At 40.1% G+C, this 18494-nt stretch overlaps 1 protein-coding gene and 1 long non-coding RNA gene across 2 annotated transcripts; both read left to right on the plus strand.

The window, feature by feature from the left end:
• Window positions 1-9082: 9082 nt before the first annotated feature.
• On the plus strand, window positions 9083-10606 carry LOC123987810. Its single transcript, XR_006829427.1, has 3 exons — window positions 9083-9209; window positions 10295-10462; window positions 10532-10606. It is a non-coding gene; the product is annotated as an uncharacterized LOC123987810 (long non-coding RNA).
• A 5485-nt stretch (window positions 10607-16091) lies between these two features.
• LOC114881295 lies at window positions 16092-17522 on the plus strand. The gene has a single exon (XM_029198036.2). It carries the CDS (start codon window positions 16092-16094, stop codon window positions 17520-17522), a length of 1431 nt encoding a protein of 476 aa, XP_029053869.2.
• Window positions 17523-18494: the final 972 nt, after the last annotated feature.

Raw genomic sequence — 18494 nt, forward strand, 5'->3', positions numbered from 1 at the left:
GAGAATCAGTGAACTATTCTTGTGTCTATTTGACGTCTGATGCATGCAAATCGTAGATTCCATTTTACGTCTTCCAGAAGTGATTAATTGTGAAAAATCGAATTTCAGTGATATTGTGCTAGTTCAAGGAAAGTTGGTCAGCTCTGTTATCAGTGAAAAAAACGATTAAATCGTCCAATATTCGCTAAAATGTAGCCGAACGCAGCATTCGGCAGCCATGTTGTTTGCTTACAACAGCGTCTGTCTCAATCGTACAGTTCCGAAAATTCCATTTTTCTCAACGTATGGTGTTTATTAGCGTTAAAGCGGACCTGACCGACCTCTAGCAAGGTCTACCAGTGTGTGGTGTATCCGCGAAAATTTCATTTATGCAATTATCGAGACGAAAAATGGAATCTACGAAATCGAGTGTCTCTCTCACGCATGGCGTATACGTGCATGCTTTCCGTTGATTGTGTACGTGCACGCATACAGGTCATGGCACAAAGAAACTGTGCCCTTAAGCAGTGCGACGCACTTGGAGGTATCCCAGCTTAACTTCGCAGAATAAAGAGAATGCGATTTTTGCTTTACTTTATAAGCGGATGCCTCTCATACCTGTAAAGCATGAGAGGCATCATGCGTCAGCCGGTCCTTCCACGGGAGAATGAGTGCAACAGAGAATGAAAGTGATCTGTTTGAATAATGTGAAACGATCTGAAAGTGAGGTTTGCGTGACAACCACTGAGAATTTGAAAACGTCGACGTTCGAGACAACGGTCGACGGGGATCGTAAACGCGTATTGTCACAAATAGGCAACAAAAACTGCCAAGTAATGTTCTGGAACAAATTCCAAGAATATGTTAACGGATATATGTATATTATTAGATATGCGTGAACTTGCGAAAACGCGAATAGAATGTCCCCGAAACTAATTGAAATTAAAACATCAATCTCTTTGTCACGGAAGCCGGAAAATGCGTGTAATAAAATAAACATCGATGATAAAATACCTCGAATGAATCAAAGCCCTAATACTATTATTTACGCGAATATTACAACAATTAACATAAAATAAAACGTTAATCGACACCAGAGTTCGTTCCTAAAAACTTCGTTAATTAATTAAGAACCGAATAAGATCAAATAAAAGTATTTCGAAGATTCTAGAAGGCATAGAAATTGCGACGCACGAAATTCACGAAGCGCTGTAGGGGTAAAAGAGAAAGACGGTCAACCATTAGACAGAGTCAGAAGAAGGTCGCGGAGGGATGAGAACTCGGAAAACGCGCCTAGATAAAACCAATACGCGCGGGCCTCCCCCTACGACACGTACCCCGATTTGCCAAATGATGTCCCCACTTTGGGCCCATGATCGCGGGTCGAACCCTGAGATACGATCGCTTGACTGAAGCAAATCACTCTTCGTCGAAAAATCGCAAGGTACGTGACGAGGAGCCCGTGTCCGCGTACAGACAGAGTTGTCTATGATATCGCGAGATCGGATTGCCCGGCAAAGTTGCTCCGTGTAACGAGGCAGAGTGTCGGGAGTGTGTCAATTCGCGATTATTGTGTCAAGGACTCATCAAACGGATACGTAAAATCTTTCACACTTTTCAATTTCTATCCTTTTTCTCTTTCTATTTTAAATCGTGCGTTAATAATTATATTTCTTTTCGCGCCGCGTCGTATTTCGTATATTGTTAATTGTATTTCGTATCCGTAACGCCGTGAATATCTAAGGCTCAAACGCGAACGCGTAGTGCGTGTGCAAATAGTTCTCATCCTCTCTTCGATTTTCCAGATTTCAGACCATCACCACAGCATCCAGAATATCGAACATATTGCAAATATTTTTCTTTTTGTATTACATCGAATTGGTGAGTTGCACATTTTATATCTTCGTTAACACAACGAATCTGGTGTCGAGTGAGGGCAAAACGGTAATCTAAGAGACTGCTAGTCCTGGAAGTATCCAACTAGATCGACCCGTTCTAATTGTAAAAATCGAGGTAATCAATAATATAATTTTCCGTCTATACGCGCACGAAGACGGCCCATGAGACCGTTAGTTCCTGGAAGTATCCAGCTGGGTCCGTCTTCCTTCGGATCGTAAAAGAAAAATATAATAAAACGAAACACCGAAGTTCGAATCACGATCATCAAAAACCAAGTTGCTTTTTCCTGTCAGTTTTTGTTAAAGGTTCTTTTCCGTTTAATTACATTGATCTATTATCCGTTCTAACATATTATTTTATAATATTTTATTCATATATTTCATACAGCTCGCACATTTTGTTAAACAAACTATTTTTGTAATTATCTTTCTCAGAATTATACATGTCTTACCTATATTCAGTTTCCTAATAATTTGCATTCAAACACCTTAACATTTCCTTAATATCACGGCTACCTTCTTGCACGAATTCACACGAGGGGCCTGTATAGGACCAGAGTATTGACGAACTCAATAATTACATTCAGAATCTTACTTCAAATAAAACGATTCTTTTTAAATTGTTCTGATCGTTATCGACCTAACATCGTCGAGCGCGATTGGGACTGGCGGCAGCGAAAAATACCGTTCTCATCCGCATATCAATCATCAATCAATTTCCTTTTTCTTATTATTTTTAATTTTTTTTTTGTACGTCGCGCACCGTATCTCGCTCGCGACGTAACACTATATCCACATTAGATATAATGTAATATACTGATTCCTTCGTACAGATCAATGTACATTTAATAACAATATCATTATTACTCTATGTGCATTAGATATGTGATATACATTTAACAACAATATCATTATTACTATATCTACATTAGAAATAATGTAATATACTGATTCCTTCGTACAGATCAATGTACATTTAATAACAATATCATTATTACTCTATGTGAATTAGATATGTGATATACATTTAACAACAATATCATTATTACTATATCTACATTAGATATAATGTAATATCTTGATACCTTCCTACAGATTAATATGCATTTTTAATAATAAAACATTATCGCAATATCTGCGTTAGATATGTAATATACATTTAATAACAATATCATTATTGCTATATCTGCATTAGATATGTAATATACATTTAATAACAATATCATTATTACTATATCTGCGTTAGATATGTAATATACATTTAATAACAATATCATTATTACTATATCTACGTTAGAATTAATATAATATACTGATTACTTCATACAGATCAATGTACATTTAATAACAATATCATTATTACTGTATCTGCATTCGACATGTAATATACATTTAATGACAATATCATTATTACTACATCTACATTAGAAATAATGTAATATAATGATTCCTTCACACAGATCAATGTACGTTTAATAACAATATTATTATTACTATATCTGCGTTGGATATGTAATATACGTGTAATAACGATATCATTATTACTATATCTACGTTAGAAATAATATAATATACTGATTCCTTCATACAGTTCAATGTACATTTAATAACAATATCATTATTACTATACCCACATTAGATATAATGTAATATATTGATACCTTCCTACAGATCAATGTACATTTAATAACAATATTATTATTACTATATCTATATTAGATATAATGTAATACGCTGACACCTTCCTACAGGTCAATGTACATTTAGAAACAATACCATTATTACTATAGCTGCATTAGATATGTAATATACATTAAATAACAATATCATTATTACTTTATCTTCATCAGATATAATGTAATATCTTGATGCCTTCCTACAGATCTATGTACATTTAATAACAATTTAAATATTACTATATCTGCGTTAGATATGTAATATACCTTCAATAACAATATCATTATTACTATATGTACGTTAGAAACAATGTAATATACTTGTTACTTCGTACAGCTCAAGGTACATTTAATAACAATATCATTATTACTATATGTGCATTAGGTATGTAATATTCATTAAATAACGATATCATTATTACTGTATCTGCATTAGATATGTAATATACATTTAATAACAATATCATTATTACTATATCTGCATTAGATATGTAATATACATTTAATAACTCTATCATTAATGGTATATCTACATTATATATAATGTAATATACTGATCCGTTACTACAGATCAATGTACATCTATTAACAATATCGTTATTAGTATATCTGCATTAGATATAATGTGATATACAGATTGCTTCGTACATATGAATGTACATTTAATAACAATATCATTATTACTATATCTTCCTTAGATATAATGTAAAATACTAGTACCTTCGTACAGATCAGCGTACATTTAATAACAACATCATTACTACTATATCTGCATTAGATATAATGTAATATACTGATTCCCTAATACAGATCAATGTACATTTAATAAAAATATCATTATTATTATGACTGCATTAGATATGTAATATACATTTAATAACAATATCATTATTACTATATCTACATTAGATATAATGTAATATAGTGATACCTTCCTACAGATCTATGTACATTTAGTAACAATATCATTACTACTATATCTGCATTAGGTATGTAATGTACATTTAATAACAATATCATTATTACTATGTCAGCATTAGATATGTAATATACATTTAATAACAATATCATTATTACTATATCTTCATTAGATATAATGAAATATACTGATTCCCTAATACAGATCAATGTACATTTAATAAAAATACCATTATTGCTACATCTGTATTAGATTTGTAATATACATTTAATAATAATATCCTTATTACTATATCTGCTTTAGATATGTAATATACATTTAGTAACAGTATCATTCTTAGTATATCTACATTAGATATAACGTAATATACTGATTCGTTACTACAGATAAATGTACATTAAATAATGGAGGCGATTCAGTTCGAATTTTGTTTGAAGTGGTAGTGGAAAGGCACTGATAAACTCTTATCACTGATTTGGAACTTCGAGGAGGAATTTAAAAACACTATCACTGTAATTCGTGTCTTTAATAAAGATATTACTCGTCGTTTGTGTAATTTACAAATCGTCAATTTACTTGTTAATTGAAACAAAGCAGTTCACTTATACTGAACTTTACTAATTATGAACTGGTTATAACTGGTTTGGATATTTGGTCGCTGTTATCGCCTTGATTGCTTTCGCACTATTAAAAACGGATGCGGCTGTTCCACATGGGAATCGGTAATCGCGGCGCTCTAGTCGCCGATGCGACTGTTAATCTTCAAACTTTTGGTTAAGTCGCTAACGGCGCTCTCGTGCGTTATCGACCGAGAGCATTAGAAATTTTTGTGATAATTTCACGACACATTCGTGAACACGCCGCCCCCCGTTGAATGAATTAATTCAACAAGAGTGACGCAATTTAGTGAACGTGAATGGAAATTACTAGTGATCGGAATGCGGAATTTTGCCGATGATTATGATGTCGGCGATAAAGGTAAGTTTAAATAGTTATGTGATGACAATTTAAGAATTCGCTCGGATATACATTAACTGGTATTAATCGTGGTATCGTGAAAATATAACTACGCATTAAATTGTGGTGATAGAGTATCGTCTCATGAAAAGGTAATTACGCATTATTATTTGGCGTCGTAGATTCTGTGCCTTCGGCGTTGATTGCGATCGGAAGGAAACATAGTTTGGAGATGGGACGTTTATATTCGGAATTCGCTGTTTTTAGTGTGACGACTCGAACAAGGCCATCGTCTCCTGGATGACACGCAGTAATTCGTCCGAGTTCCCATCGACTTGGTGGAAGGTTCTGATTACGAAGCAGAACGAGCTGACCTACTCTGGTAAGATTTTGCGTAGTTTTCCATTTCGGCCGTTGGTGTAAGGTGTGTAGATAGTCGTTGCGCCACGCTTTCCAGAATGTTTCGGTGATTTTTTGTATAAGTTGCCAGCGCGATAATCTATTGTCCCTGACATCGAGTACGGTCGGTTCTGGTGACGCTAGTAACGCGGTTCCGATTAAGAAATGTCCCGGTGTCAACGTGTTGTAATCGTCGAGACAATCGGATTCAGCACAGAGCGGTCGTGAGTTAAGACATGCTTCTACTCGGCACAATAAGGTTAGCATTTCTTCAAACGTTAAAGTATGCGAGCCAATAGTGCGTTTGAGATGGTGTTTGACGCTTTTTACTGCTGCTTCCCATAATCCGCCGAAATGGGGAGCGTTCGGGGGCAAGAAGTGCCATTCAACTCCGTCGGTTGCTAATTGGTTGCCAAAATCGGGGTTTTTAGTTGCCGAGCGAAAAGCAGCGGTTAACTCACGATTCGCGCCTTGAAATGTGCTTCCGTTGTCAGAATACATTGCTTTCGGAAGGCCGCGGCGAGACACAAATCATTGATAGGCGGCCATGAACGCTGCGGAGCTATAATCGCTGACGAGCTCAATATGGATTGCTTTAATTGTTAAACAAACAAAAACCGCGATGTAAGCCTTGTGTGCCTTGTGACCGCGACCGGATGTTGTTCAGACTTGAATTGGGCCTGCATAATCGACCCCGGTGTTAATAAATGGTCGTTCTACCTTGGTGACTCGAGAGACGGGCAAGTTTCCCATGAGCTGGGACGGCACTAAAGCTTTTTCCCGGGTGCACGCCACGCATTTATATAAAACACTGCGGATTGTAGCGCGTGCTCGAATAATCCAGTATTCATTGCGTAAGTATGCAAGCGTGAGTTTCGGACCTGCGTGTAACAAATTGCGGTGCGTGCTCTCAATTAATAAGGTTAGGAGTGGATGTGATCGAAGAATGATCGGTGTTTTTGCATTTTTTTGTAGTTGGGAGTTTGCTAGCCGTCCCCGTGCTCGGATTAACCCTTCCGAGTCTAAGTACGGAGTTAATGAGAGGAGAGGACTTGTTTTTGGGATTGGTTTGGATGATCTTAAGGCTCTCCTCTCCTCTGGAAAGGCCTCTTGTTGCAGCCTTTTTAACCAGTACAATTTGGCTTGATAAACTAAATCTGGAGTCAAAATTATTGATGAAGCAGATGCCTTAATGCATCTCGTGGGAAGGTTTTGGTCAGGTTGACTTTTAATTCTCACGCGAAGGGTTTGGATGAAGCGAAATAAGTATGCCGTTACTCGCAATAGTTTCGACCATGAAGAATATCGAAATGTTAATTCCCATTGATCAACACAGGTAGCCATGCTCTGGAGGCTCGACTGTTTTTCCTCAAGCGACGTGTTTGGAGACGATAAATTTCTGTCGGTGGGCCACGAGGACGTTTTTAGCATTTGCGGACCAGACCACCATAACAGGTAATCTTTTAATTTTTGGATTGGCATTCCCCGCGAAGCGCAATCGGCCGGGTTTTCATTGGTGGGCACGTAATGCCATTGCGCATGTGACACAAGATTTTGTACCTTTGCAACGCGGTTTGCCACGAACGGTTTCCATCGAGTGGCTGATTGATTCAGCCATGCGAGAGTTACGCGAGAATCCGTCCAACAATGACATTCGATCGATTGCTCTTTTAGTGCGGTGGATACAAATTTTAAAAGTTGGCCGAGAAGAAGTGCGGCGCACAACTCCAATCGAGGAACACTAATCGTTTTAAGCGGAGCGACACGCGTTTTGGCTATTAATAGAGAGACAGTCACGGTACCATCAGACAGGATACTTCGTGAATAGACTGTCGCGGCGTAAGCTTTGGTTGAGTCATCTGAGAACCCATGCAGGCTCTGAGTTCGAATAGTTTTTGGAGCGATTTTTCGCGGTATGGATAGTTTTTCCAATTCGGGAAGCTGAATACAGAATTTCTGCCATTCAGTGAGAATGGCAGCTGGAAGAATATCGTCCCAATCGCAACGAAGTGACCAGAGTTTCTGGATATAAATTTTTGCTACAATGATGACTGGAGAGATCCACCCTAATGGATCGTACAGTTTCGCTATCGTTGACAGGACTGTTCGTTTAGTGTTGGCTGGGTTGGTTGTAAGGATTTGGTTTGAAAATTTAAAACGAAATTGATCCAAAGCGGGATTCCAAATTATTCCAAGGACCGAAATTGTTTCATGAACTTGCAAGGATTTGCTGGTTGCGAGGCCGTGATCCTCTGGATTTATATCAGTGAGCAAGGCTGGGTCATTGCTGGCCCACTTTCGTAACGAGAAGCCACCTTTGGCGAGAAGCATTGTAATTTGATTTCGCAATTGGCGAACTGATCCGAGGCTGTCGCCACCAAAAAGAAAATCGTCAACATATGCTTGGTCCCGGATTACTGAGATCGCGTCGGGAAAACTCGATCCCTCATTATCGACGAGCTGTTGCAAAACTCGCAAGGCAAGATACAGAGCTGGAGCAGTCCCATAAGTGACTGTGAGGAGTTGATATTCCTCAACAGTCCCAAGTGGAGAATCGCGCCAAAGAATCCTTTGGTAATCGAGGTCTTGAGGATCTACGAGTATCTGGCGATACATTTTTGCAACATCCGCCGTATAAACGAATTGGAATTGACGCCATCGAATTAATATAGAAACCAGATCTTGTTGGAGTTTCGGCCCGGTGAAAAGATGGTCGTTAAGTGACGACCCGTTAGACGTTTTGCGTGATGCATTAAAAACGACGCGAAGGCGAGTTGTGGCGCTACTTTCACGAACAACAGCATGATGCGGTATATAGTAACAATTTCGAGTATTTGGTGGAAGAGAATTGATTTTTTTCATGTGTCCGAGAGATTGGTACTCCGCAAGGAAATTTTTATACTCATCTGCATTGGATGAGTCGCGACGAAGACGATTCTCTAATGAATGAAGACTTTTTAATGCTCCGAATCGTGATTCTCCTAACATAATGGGAGGTTTGGTTTTAAATGGTAGTCGAACGATATAGCGTCCATTTGGTGCGCGGTAATGCGTGGATTGGAAGTGTGATTCGCAATTCTTATTTTCAGGAGTCAGGATCGTAGGAGTGAAAATGTCCTCAAGTTCCCAGAACCGGCGTAGATCCTGGTCGAGGTTTTCGAGGATTGAAAGGTGGTGAATTCCGACTGAGGAAGGCGAGGATTCGCATTGGATAGGACCTGAGAGTATCCATCCTATCGTGGTATTTTGAGCAACAGGATTACACGCAGGGCCCTTTCTCACCCCTTGCAACAAAAGTTGGCCGTAAAGATCCGCTCCAATGATGATATCAATTGGGTCCGAGCTCATCGGTTCCTTGTCCGCGAAGTTCAAATCTGCAAGGTGAGACCAATTAGTTTGTGCATGCTTTCGCGCGGGTACATACCTAGTTAACGATTTCATTATAATAGCGGTGGTCGAATATGCAGGTTCATTCGATTCAGCCGGCGTGATAATAATAGCAGCCACTTGAGTAGCATGAGAATGGCTTTCACCGATTCCGGTAATGCGTGTGTGCTGCCTAGTGCGATCGAGACGGAGCGACTGAGCTAAATGATCCGTTATGAGTGTAGCGGCTGAGCCTTGATCGAGCAACGCTCGAGCACTGATGCATCGGCCCTGGCTAGAATGTACTCGGACGCGTGCTGTCGAGAGAAGAATACTTGCATTAGTAAGTGTACCAGAAGCGACATTGGTACTTATCTCAATTTCGTTTTCGGAAGCAGCAAAGCTCGTCTGCGGTACTGGCGGCGCAACGTCCTTGGCGGTTGAAAAATGTAATAATGTGTTGTGCCGTTGGTTGCATTCTTTACAAAGATGAGTGCTCTTACATTGTGCGACAGCATGCTTGATTGAAAAACAATTTACGCACCGTTTCTGTTGCTTAATAAAATTGAAGCGATCAGATTTTGATTTTGAAAGAAATGACGGACATTGATATATTAAATGATTTTGCCTACAGACGGGGCAGATTATTTTGATCGACGTCGTGGAATGCGCAGATATATTTTTCGGTTTGATCGATTTAAATTTTTCCGCTTCGCTTTGTTTGTCGTGTTTGGTTTCCGGTAGACCTTCTAAAGCACGAATTCTTTTAAGCAAAAACGCATCGAATTCTTCGTAGGTGGGAAAATCGGTATTGTCGCTGAGAGTGAATTCCCATGCTTTTCGCGACGCGCGATCTAATTATTGAGCTCCCAGAAAAACGATTACGTCACTCCAAGTATCAACCGGGCGGTTTAAATTTCGGAGCATTTGAGGCGAAACGTTTATTTTGTCACGTAACATTTTCAAATCATTCGGTGTTTCGGACGCAACAGACGGTAACGAAAACAAGGTATTCAAATAGGTTGAGATTAACCGACGTTTGTTATCGTAACGCGTTGTTATTATTTTCCACGCGACTTCAAAATTGTTTTCGGTTACAGGTAGGTGACTCACGGCTTCGCTCGCTTCGCCCGCTAGCGAGGAACACAAAAAATGGAGACGCTCAACGTTCGTTAAGGAAGCATTGTTTATAACCATGGAGGTGAAACGGTCACGGTAACTTTCTCACTCCGTGAACTTTTCATCGAAGGACGGCAATTGTATCTTTGGTAGGTGATCCGTTTGTCGTGACGTCATTGAATTTGAAAAACTTACGTTAGCTGATGGCTCGGTTGTAGGTGTGACCTGGGCTAGCATCTCCGCCATGAAGTCCATTGCTTCCTGATACCGCTCCTCGGCCTGGATAAAATGATTCTCCACGAAGTACGGTAGGCTGGACCTCGTCTTTTGGTCGGTACAGGCGGTGATCCTTGAGTCCAGATCTTGACTTTGCTGATATGCTTCTTTCAGCATGGTCATCCGGTTTTGGGTTGTTGCTGCGGTCATCTTGGTTTGCCCCAGCTTCTTGAAATTGGTGAGCGCTCGGTCAATTGAGCGCATGGTTTGCATTTGCTTATGCAGTAGCTCTTCGAGAGTGTTGATGGCCGTTAACGGTTCAATTTTCGAATTGTAGGTGGACGAGTACCTGGTTGATTTTCCTCGATCCCAATCCGGCTCGAAGGACCAATTTTATGGAGGCGATTCAGTGGGAATTTTGTTTGAAGTGGTAGTGGAAAGGCACTGATAAAGTCTTATCACTGACTTGGAACTTCCAGGAGAAATTTAAAAACACTATCACTGTAATTCGTGTCTTTAATAAAGATATTACTCGTCGTTTGTGTAATTTACAATTCGTCAATTTACTTGTTAATTGAAACAAAGCAGTTCACTTATACTGAACTTTACTAATTATGAACTGGTTATAACTGGTTTGGATATTTGGTCGCTGTTATCGCCTTGATTGCTTTCGCACTATTAAAAACCGATGCGGCTGTTCCACATGGGAATCGGTAATCGCGGCGCTCTAGTCGCCGCAGCGACTGTTAATCTTCAAACTTTTGGTTAAGTCGCTAACGGCGCTCTCGTGCGTTATCGACCGAGAGCATTAGAAATTTTTGTGATAATTTCACGACGCATCCGTGAACAAATAAAAATATCATTATTACTATATCTACATTAGATATAATGTAATATACTGATACCTTCCTACAGATCTATGTACATTTAATAACAATATCATTATTACTATATCTGCATTAGATATGTAATATATATTTAATAACACTATCATTATTACTATATCTGCGTTTGATATGTAATATACATTTAATCACAATATCATTCTTAGTATATCTACATTAGATATAATGTAATATACTGATTCGTTACCACAGATCAGTGTACATTTAGTAACAATATCATTATTACTATATCCACATTAAATATAATGAAATATACTGGCACCTTCCTATAGATCAATGTACATTTAGTAATAATATCATTCTTACTATATCTGCATTCGATATGTAATATACATTTAATAACAGTATCATTGTTACGATATCTACATTAGATACAATGTAATATACTCATACCTTCCTACAGATCAGTGTACATTTAGCAACAATATCATTATTACTATATCTGCATTAGATATGTAATATATATTTAATAAGAATATCATTATTACTATGATATCTTCATTAGATTTAATGTAATATACTTATACCTTCCTACAGGTCTATGGACATATAGTAACAATATCATTACTACTATATCTGCGTTAGATATGTGATATACATTTAATAACAATATCATTATTACTATACCAGCATTAGATATGTAATACACATTTAATAACAATATCATTATTACTATATCTGCGTTAGAAATAATATAATATACTGATTACTTCATACAGATCAATGTACATTTAATAACAATATAACTATTACTATATCAGCATTAGATATGTAACATACATTTAATAACAATATCATTATTACTATATCTGCATTAGATATGTAATATACATTTAATAACAATATCAGTATTACTATATCTTCATTAGATATAATGAAATATACTGATTCCCTAATACAGATCAATGTACATTTAATAAAAATACCATTATTACTATATCTGCATTAGATATGTAATATACATTTAGTAACAATATCATTCTTAGTATATCTACATTAGATATAACGTAATATACTGATACCTTCCTACAGATCAATGTACATTTAGTAATAATATCATTATTACTATATCTGCATTAGATATGTAATATACATTTAATAAGAATATCATTATGACTACTATATCTTCATTAGATATAATGTAATATACTTATACCTTCCTACAGATCTATGGACATTTAGTGATAATGATATTGTTATAAAATCTATATCACATATCTAATCTAGATATAGTAATGACGATACTGTTATTATATGTAGATTGATCTGCGGTGTGGGATCAGTATATTACACTATATCCAATGTAGATATAGTATCAACGATGTTGTTATCAAATGTGCATTGATCTGTGGACGAGATCAGTATATTACATTATATCTAATGTAGATACAGTAATAATGATGTTGTTATTATATCTTTATTACATACCTAATATAGATGTAGTAATAATGATATTGTTATTATATGTGCATTGACCTGTGGGAAGGAATCAATATATTACACTATATCTGATGGATATATTGTAGTAATGATATTGTTATTGGATGTACATTGGCTTGTGGGAATAAATCAGTACATAACATTATATCTAATGTAGATATAGTTATAATGATATTGTTATTAAATGTTTATTAGATATCAAATGTACATATAGTAATGACGATCCTGTTATTATATGTACATTGTTCTGTGGGAAGGGATCACTATATTAGATTATATCTAATGTAGATATAGTAATAACGATATTGTTATTATATGTACATTGATCTGTGGGAAGGGATCAGTATAGTACATTATATCTAATGGAGATATAGTAATAATGATATTGTTGTTAAATGTTGTAACCGTGCTCCTATTCCAGAGCACGTTCTCAGAGGAGAAAGGCGGGAAGGCAATAAAGAGGACACGCTCAGATTGCTAGAGAGGAAAATTTAACAATAATTTATTCTTCTTGTCTTCATATAACCTGAGTCATATACATGTAGTCGCGGATTCCCTTGTTCACAATCGTTAATCCGGCACGGAGAGCAAAATATCTAACGGCTGGGTTGACGTTCGGTTCGAGCGTACGACCGGTACATGTTCCGAACGCGAAACGGACGGCTCATTCCTCGCATACACACACGCACGCTTCCAAGACATGTAAAACTTGCCGTCGAGTTCTTTCTCTATATCTGGAACGATCTATTTGAACGCGGGCACCGACTCCCTCACACGTCGCATGGCTCGCGTGATTAGATTCTCTTTTCTCGCGAATTCCTAAGAGTTCGGTAGATAGGAGAAGCTAACACCGGTTGCTCATGGGCGCGGAAGCAATCTCGGAAGCAAGACCAACGCACGATGCTTCGTAGCTGCTGATCGGCTAGCGGTGAGTGCGGGTATTCGAACGAATTTACAGGAGTGGAAGATGCGTCTGTTCGCATTTGTGTCTCGACGACAAGTGCTCGTTCCGCGGATCGGTAGGCACCTCGCTCGGTGTTCTAGGCAGCGAAGGGGATCTTACGCGTGCGCTCTCGCACCTGAGCACAGTGGTAGGGCGGCGCCTTAGGCCCCAACATTATGTGACGGTCGATGGGACATTGATCGGTTACAATGTATATTACATATCTAATGTAGATATAGTAATTACGATAATGTTATCAAATTTACATTGATCTGTGGGAAGGAATCAGTATATTACATTAGATCCAATGTAGATATAGTAATAATGATATTGCAATTAAATGTACATTGGTCTGTGGGATTAAATCAGCAGATTACATTACATCTGTTGTAGATATAGTAATAATGATATTATTATTAAATGTATACTACATATCTAATGTAGATATAGTAATAACGATACTGTGATTATATGTACATTGATCTGTGGGAAGGGATCAGTATATTACATTATATCTAATGTAGTAATAATGATATTGTTATCATATGTACATTGATCTGTGGGAAGGAATCAGTATATTACATTATATCTAGTGTGGATATAGTAATAATGATATTGTTATTAAATGTATATTACATATCTAATGTAGGTACGGTAATAACGACACTGTTATTATATGTACATTCATCTGTGGGTAGCAGATCCTGAATTTCTCGTCTCCAGACCGGTGGACATCATTCCCGGAGCAGACGCATACGGGCAAGTCATCAAGTCAAATATTATTCGGAACACGTCATCACCGTTGATCGCTCAACTTTCGATCTTCGGTTGGCTCATAATCGGGCCCCTCGAGGGCACTCAGACAATTCGCAGGACTTCTCATCAAGTGGCAGACAATAATACTGATCGCCAATTGAGTGAGTTACTCAGTCGCTTCTGGACGCAGGAAGAGCCATCGCAGGACACGGCACCCTTGCTCACGCCAGACGAGCAGGAGTGCGAAGATCATTTCAAGTCCACGCATTCAAGAGACTCCGCAGGAAGATACATCGTGCGATTGCCGCTCAAACTTCATCCAAGAGCACTCGGCAATTCGTGTTAGACGGCACATAACTGTCTTCAATGGATTCTCGACGACTCAGCAAGGACGCTCAGTACAAACAGCTGTACACCAAGTTCATGCTCGAATATGAGCAGCTTGGTCACATGGTAAGACTGAACAATGACTCAATAATCAGTCCGTTTCAGTACTTTCTTCCGCATCATGGCGTTCTGAAGTTAGTACCAGCTGACCACGGTCACGTACGGGACGAAAGCTGCATCGTACTTGGCTGTCCGAACACTCTTGCAACTCGCTGAGTATGAAGGGTCGAAATATCCCCTTGCTGTTGAACCCATCAAAAACGGCAGGTATGTCGATGTCATTTTTGGTGGTGCAGTTACAGCAGAGCATCTACAGGACGTCGCAACTCTGTCAAGCTGGTGGATTTCCAGTGGCAAAATGGCATTCCACGAGCAAATCGTTGCTAGAAGACGACTTCATTCGACGACTGCGCAACCAAAATTCTCGGAATTAAATGGATTCCACATCAGGACAAACTTAACTTCTCGACCATATCAGCTACGCAACGCACGCAGTTTACGAAACGCCTCGTCCTCTCAGAAGTAGCACAACTCTTTGATCCACTCAGTTTTGTTGCACCTGTATCTATCAGAGCGAAAATTCTTATTCAAGAGCTTTAGTTACAGGAACTCTGTTGGGACGACATTCTGCCGCTTCATATTACTCAACGATGGTTACGGATCAGGGAAGATCTAACCAGCTTGGCCAAATTATCCATCCCACGATGGTTCAACACCACGACCACGTCGACAGTTGAACTTCATGGCTTCGCTGATGCCTCAGTCCTTGCAATGGCAGCCGTCGTCTACCTCGTTGTCCACTCACCGTCCACGGGTACCCGCACATCTCTGATCTGCTCGAAAACGCGAGTGACACCACTCAAACGTCTGACCATCCCGAGGTTGGAACACACAGCAGCGCTGCTACTTTCAAAACTGATGCGGCATGTTCACGCTACTTTGAACATGCCCGTTTCTCAGACATTTATGTGGACGGACTCAGAAGTTACGCTGGCATGGATCAAAACGCACCCCTTCAAATGGAAGGATTACGTACGCAACAGGGTAATCCAAATCCAGGAGATCACGCAGAACTTTCACTGGAGGCATGTACCAGGATCATCGAATCCAGCTGACTGCGCGTCAAGAGGCATGACGACAGAACAGCTTCAACAGCACTCTCTTTGGTGGAGGGGACCACCGCGGCTTACGCAACCTCAGAACACGTGGCCCAAGCAGACCAGTGTCGACGAAGACGAGTTGGGCGCCCCTGAAGCTCGTGCTGTCGTCTCACTCCACACGGCAAACGCAGTAAAGGAATATTCATGGGAATTAATCTATAAATATTCTTGTGTTAACAGATTACTCAGAATCACCGTTCTTTGCCTCAAATTGGTGGACAAGCTGTCCAAACGACAGGACGCTTGGCCCACGCATTTCATCTCAGCAGCTGATATGGAAAGGGGCAGAATCTATAGGATTCAGGCCACGCAGGCTACATTCTTTAAAGATGAACTCGCTGCACTCGCCAATGGAACAACGCTTCATTCGACGCATCCATTTACGAGGCTCACCGCTTACCTTGACCATCAAGGGATCGCCAGAGTAGGCGGGCGCGTCCAACACTCGGAGCTTTCACACGACGGCAAACGCCCTATCATCTTGCCTCGTGATTCAAGATTCTCAGCGCTTCTCATCGACCACGCACATCGTCAGACCATACATGGAGGTACGCAATCCACCCTCGGTTTTCTCAGACAACGCTACTGGATTCTCGGTGGACGAGCTCCAGTGAAAACGCATTTCCTGGGGTGCGTGAAGTGCGCTCGGCAGAGGGGGATCCGTGCTCATCAACTGATGGGCCAACTACATCTTAGTGGGGTCACTCCATCGTGCCCGTTCACACACACTGGTGTGGACTACGCAGGACCGCTCAAGCTGAAGACTTGGAAAGGCAGAGGAGCCGAGGCGCAGAAAGGGTGGATTTGTGTATTCGTCTGCTTCGCAACATCAGCTGTACACTTGGAAGTTGTCACCGACTACTCAGCCGACGCGTTCATCGCAGCCTATCGCAGATTCGCAGCAAGGAGAGGAGCTGCAGCCTCTCTCTACTCAGATTGCGGCACCAACTTCCAAGGAGCGGACGCGCAGTTAAAAAAGCAGTTCAAGGACAGCACATGCGAAAACCAAGACATCGCAGCTCTACTAGCCAAGGATGGTACGCAGTGGCACTTCAACCTTCCTGACGCTCCACACATGGGTGGAAAATGGGAGGCAGTGGTCAAGTCTCTCAAATTCCATTTGAAGAGGACTATTGGAAATGCTTTATTGACGTTCGAGGAATCAATAACATTGCTCGCGCAGATTGAAGCCATCCTCAATTCAAGACCGTTGGAACCACTCAGCGATGATCCAGACGACGTCTCAGCCCTCTCACCAGGACACTTCCTGATCGGATCGCCGCTCAACGCAGTGCCAGAGCCCACGCTTCTCGACATCTCAGTCAACAGATTGTCAAGGTGGCAATTTCTACAGCCGCGGCCCCAACAATTTTGGAGACTCTGGTCAACGCAGTACTTGTAGCGACTCCAGGCCATCTCAAAATGGCATCAGCCGTCCAACGAGATCAAGGTAGGCACTCCTGTTCTCATTACTGATGAACGCTTGCCCCCAGGGAAATGGCCCATGGCCAGGGTTCTCAGTCTGATGCCAGGAAAGGATGGACTGACCAGGGTCGTCACCCTCAAGACGGCCACCACAACGCTCACGCGGCCCATTGCCAAGCTGGCTCCTCTTCATCAGCCCTCTCAGGACAACGCGGACAGGCAGACCACATCATCGACCAGTCGCTGATGGCCGGGGGGAAATGTTGGCGAAATTCCCCAATTTGTCGCAGAACATGAAGTTGGCAACAAAAGTATTTCGTCGGTGCGTCGTTACCGATAGCGGCAGCACCTCTCGGGCCCGCTTTGTCCACGCGGTCTCATCTCCACGCGGAACCGGCACGATCGACGCCATGATTGATTTCCTTCTTCTTGATAGACCGTTCGACGCGTACGCACGTGCCTCGCAGTCCTCTCTGTTCGATTCAAGATTGTATTTCTGTTCACGCGACGCGAAGGATTTCAGACCACGCTGTCTAATTCTTTGTATCGTCCGCGCTGCATAACTATATCCCATTTAGTGTGTAGGATTCATACTTGTATAATTTCTTCATTGTATATAATTTTCATTTGTTGAACACGCTGACCACGCGCATCAAGTGTTTGTGACTCTGTGACTCTGTAAATATTCTGTATCGTAAATATACTGTTTGTGTTACGTTAAGGCGTGTCATTTTCTCTGTCCGCTCTGACCACGCAATTCGCTGACAGTATCGTTATTACTATATCTACATTAGATATAGTGTAATATACTAACACCTTCCCACATATCAATGTACATATAATAACAGTATCGTTATTACTATAGCTACATAAGATATAATGTAATATACTGATTCATTCCCACGGACCAATGTTCATTTAATAACAATATCATTATTACTATATCTAC

Source organism: Osmia bicornis, chromosome 5, assembly GCF_907164935.1.
Source record: "Osmia bicornis bicornis chromosome 5, iOsmBic2.1, whole genome shotgun sequence".
Taxonomy (NCBI): domain Eukaryota; kingdom Metazoa; phylum Arthropoda; class Insecta; order Hymenoptera; family Megachilidae; genus Osmia; species Osmia bicornis.

Excerpts from the sequence above, each read along its gene's own strand:
- LOC114881295 (XM_029198036.2), top strand. The coding sequence starts at position 16,092 with ATGACGACAGAACAGCTTCAACAGCACTCTCTTTGGTGGAGGGGACCA.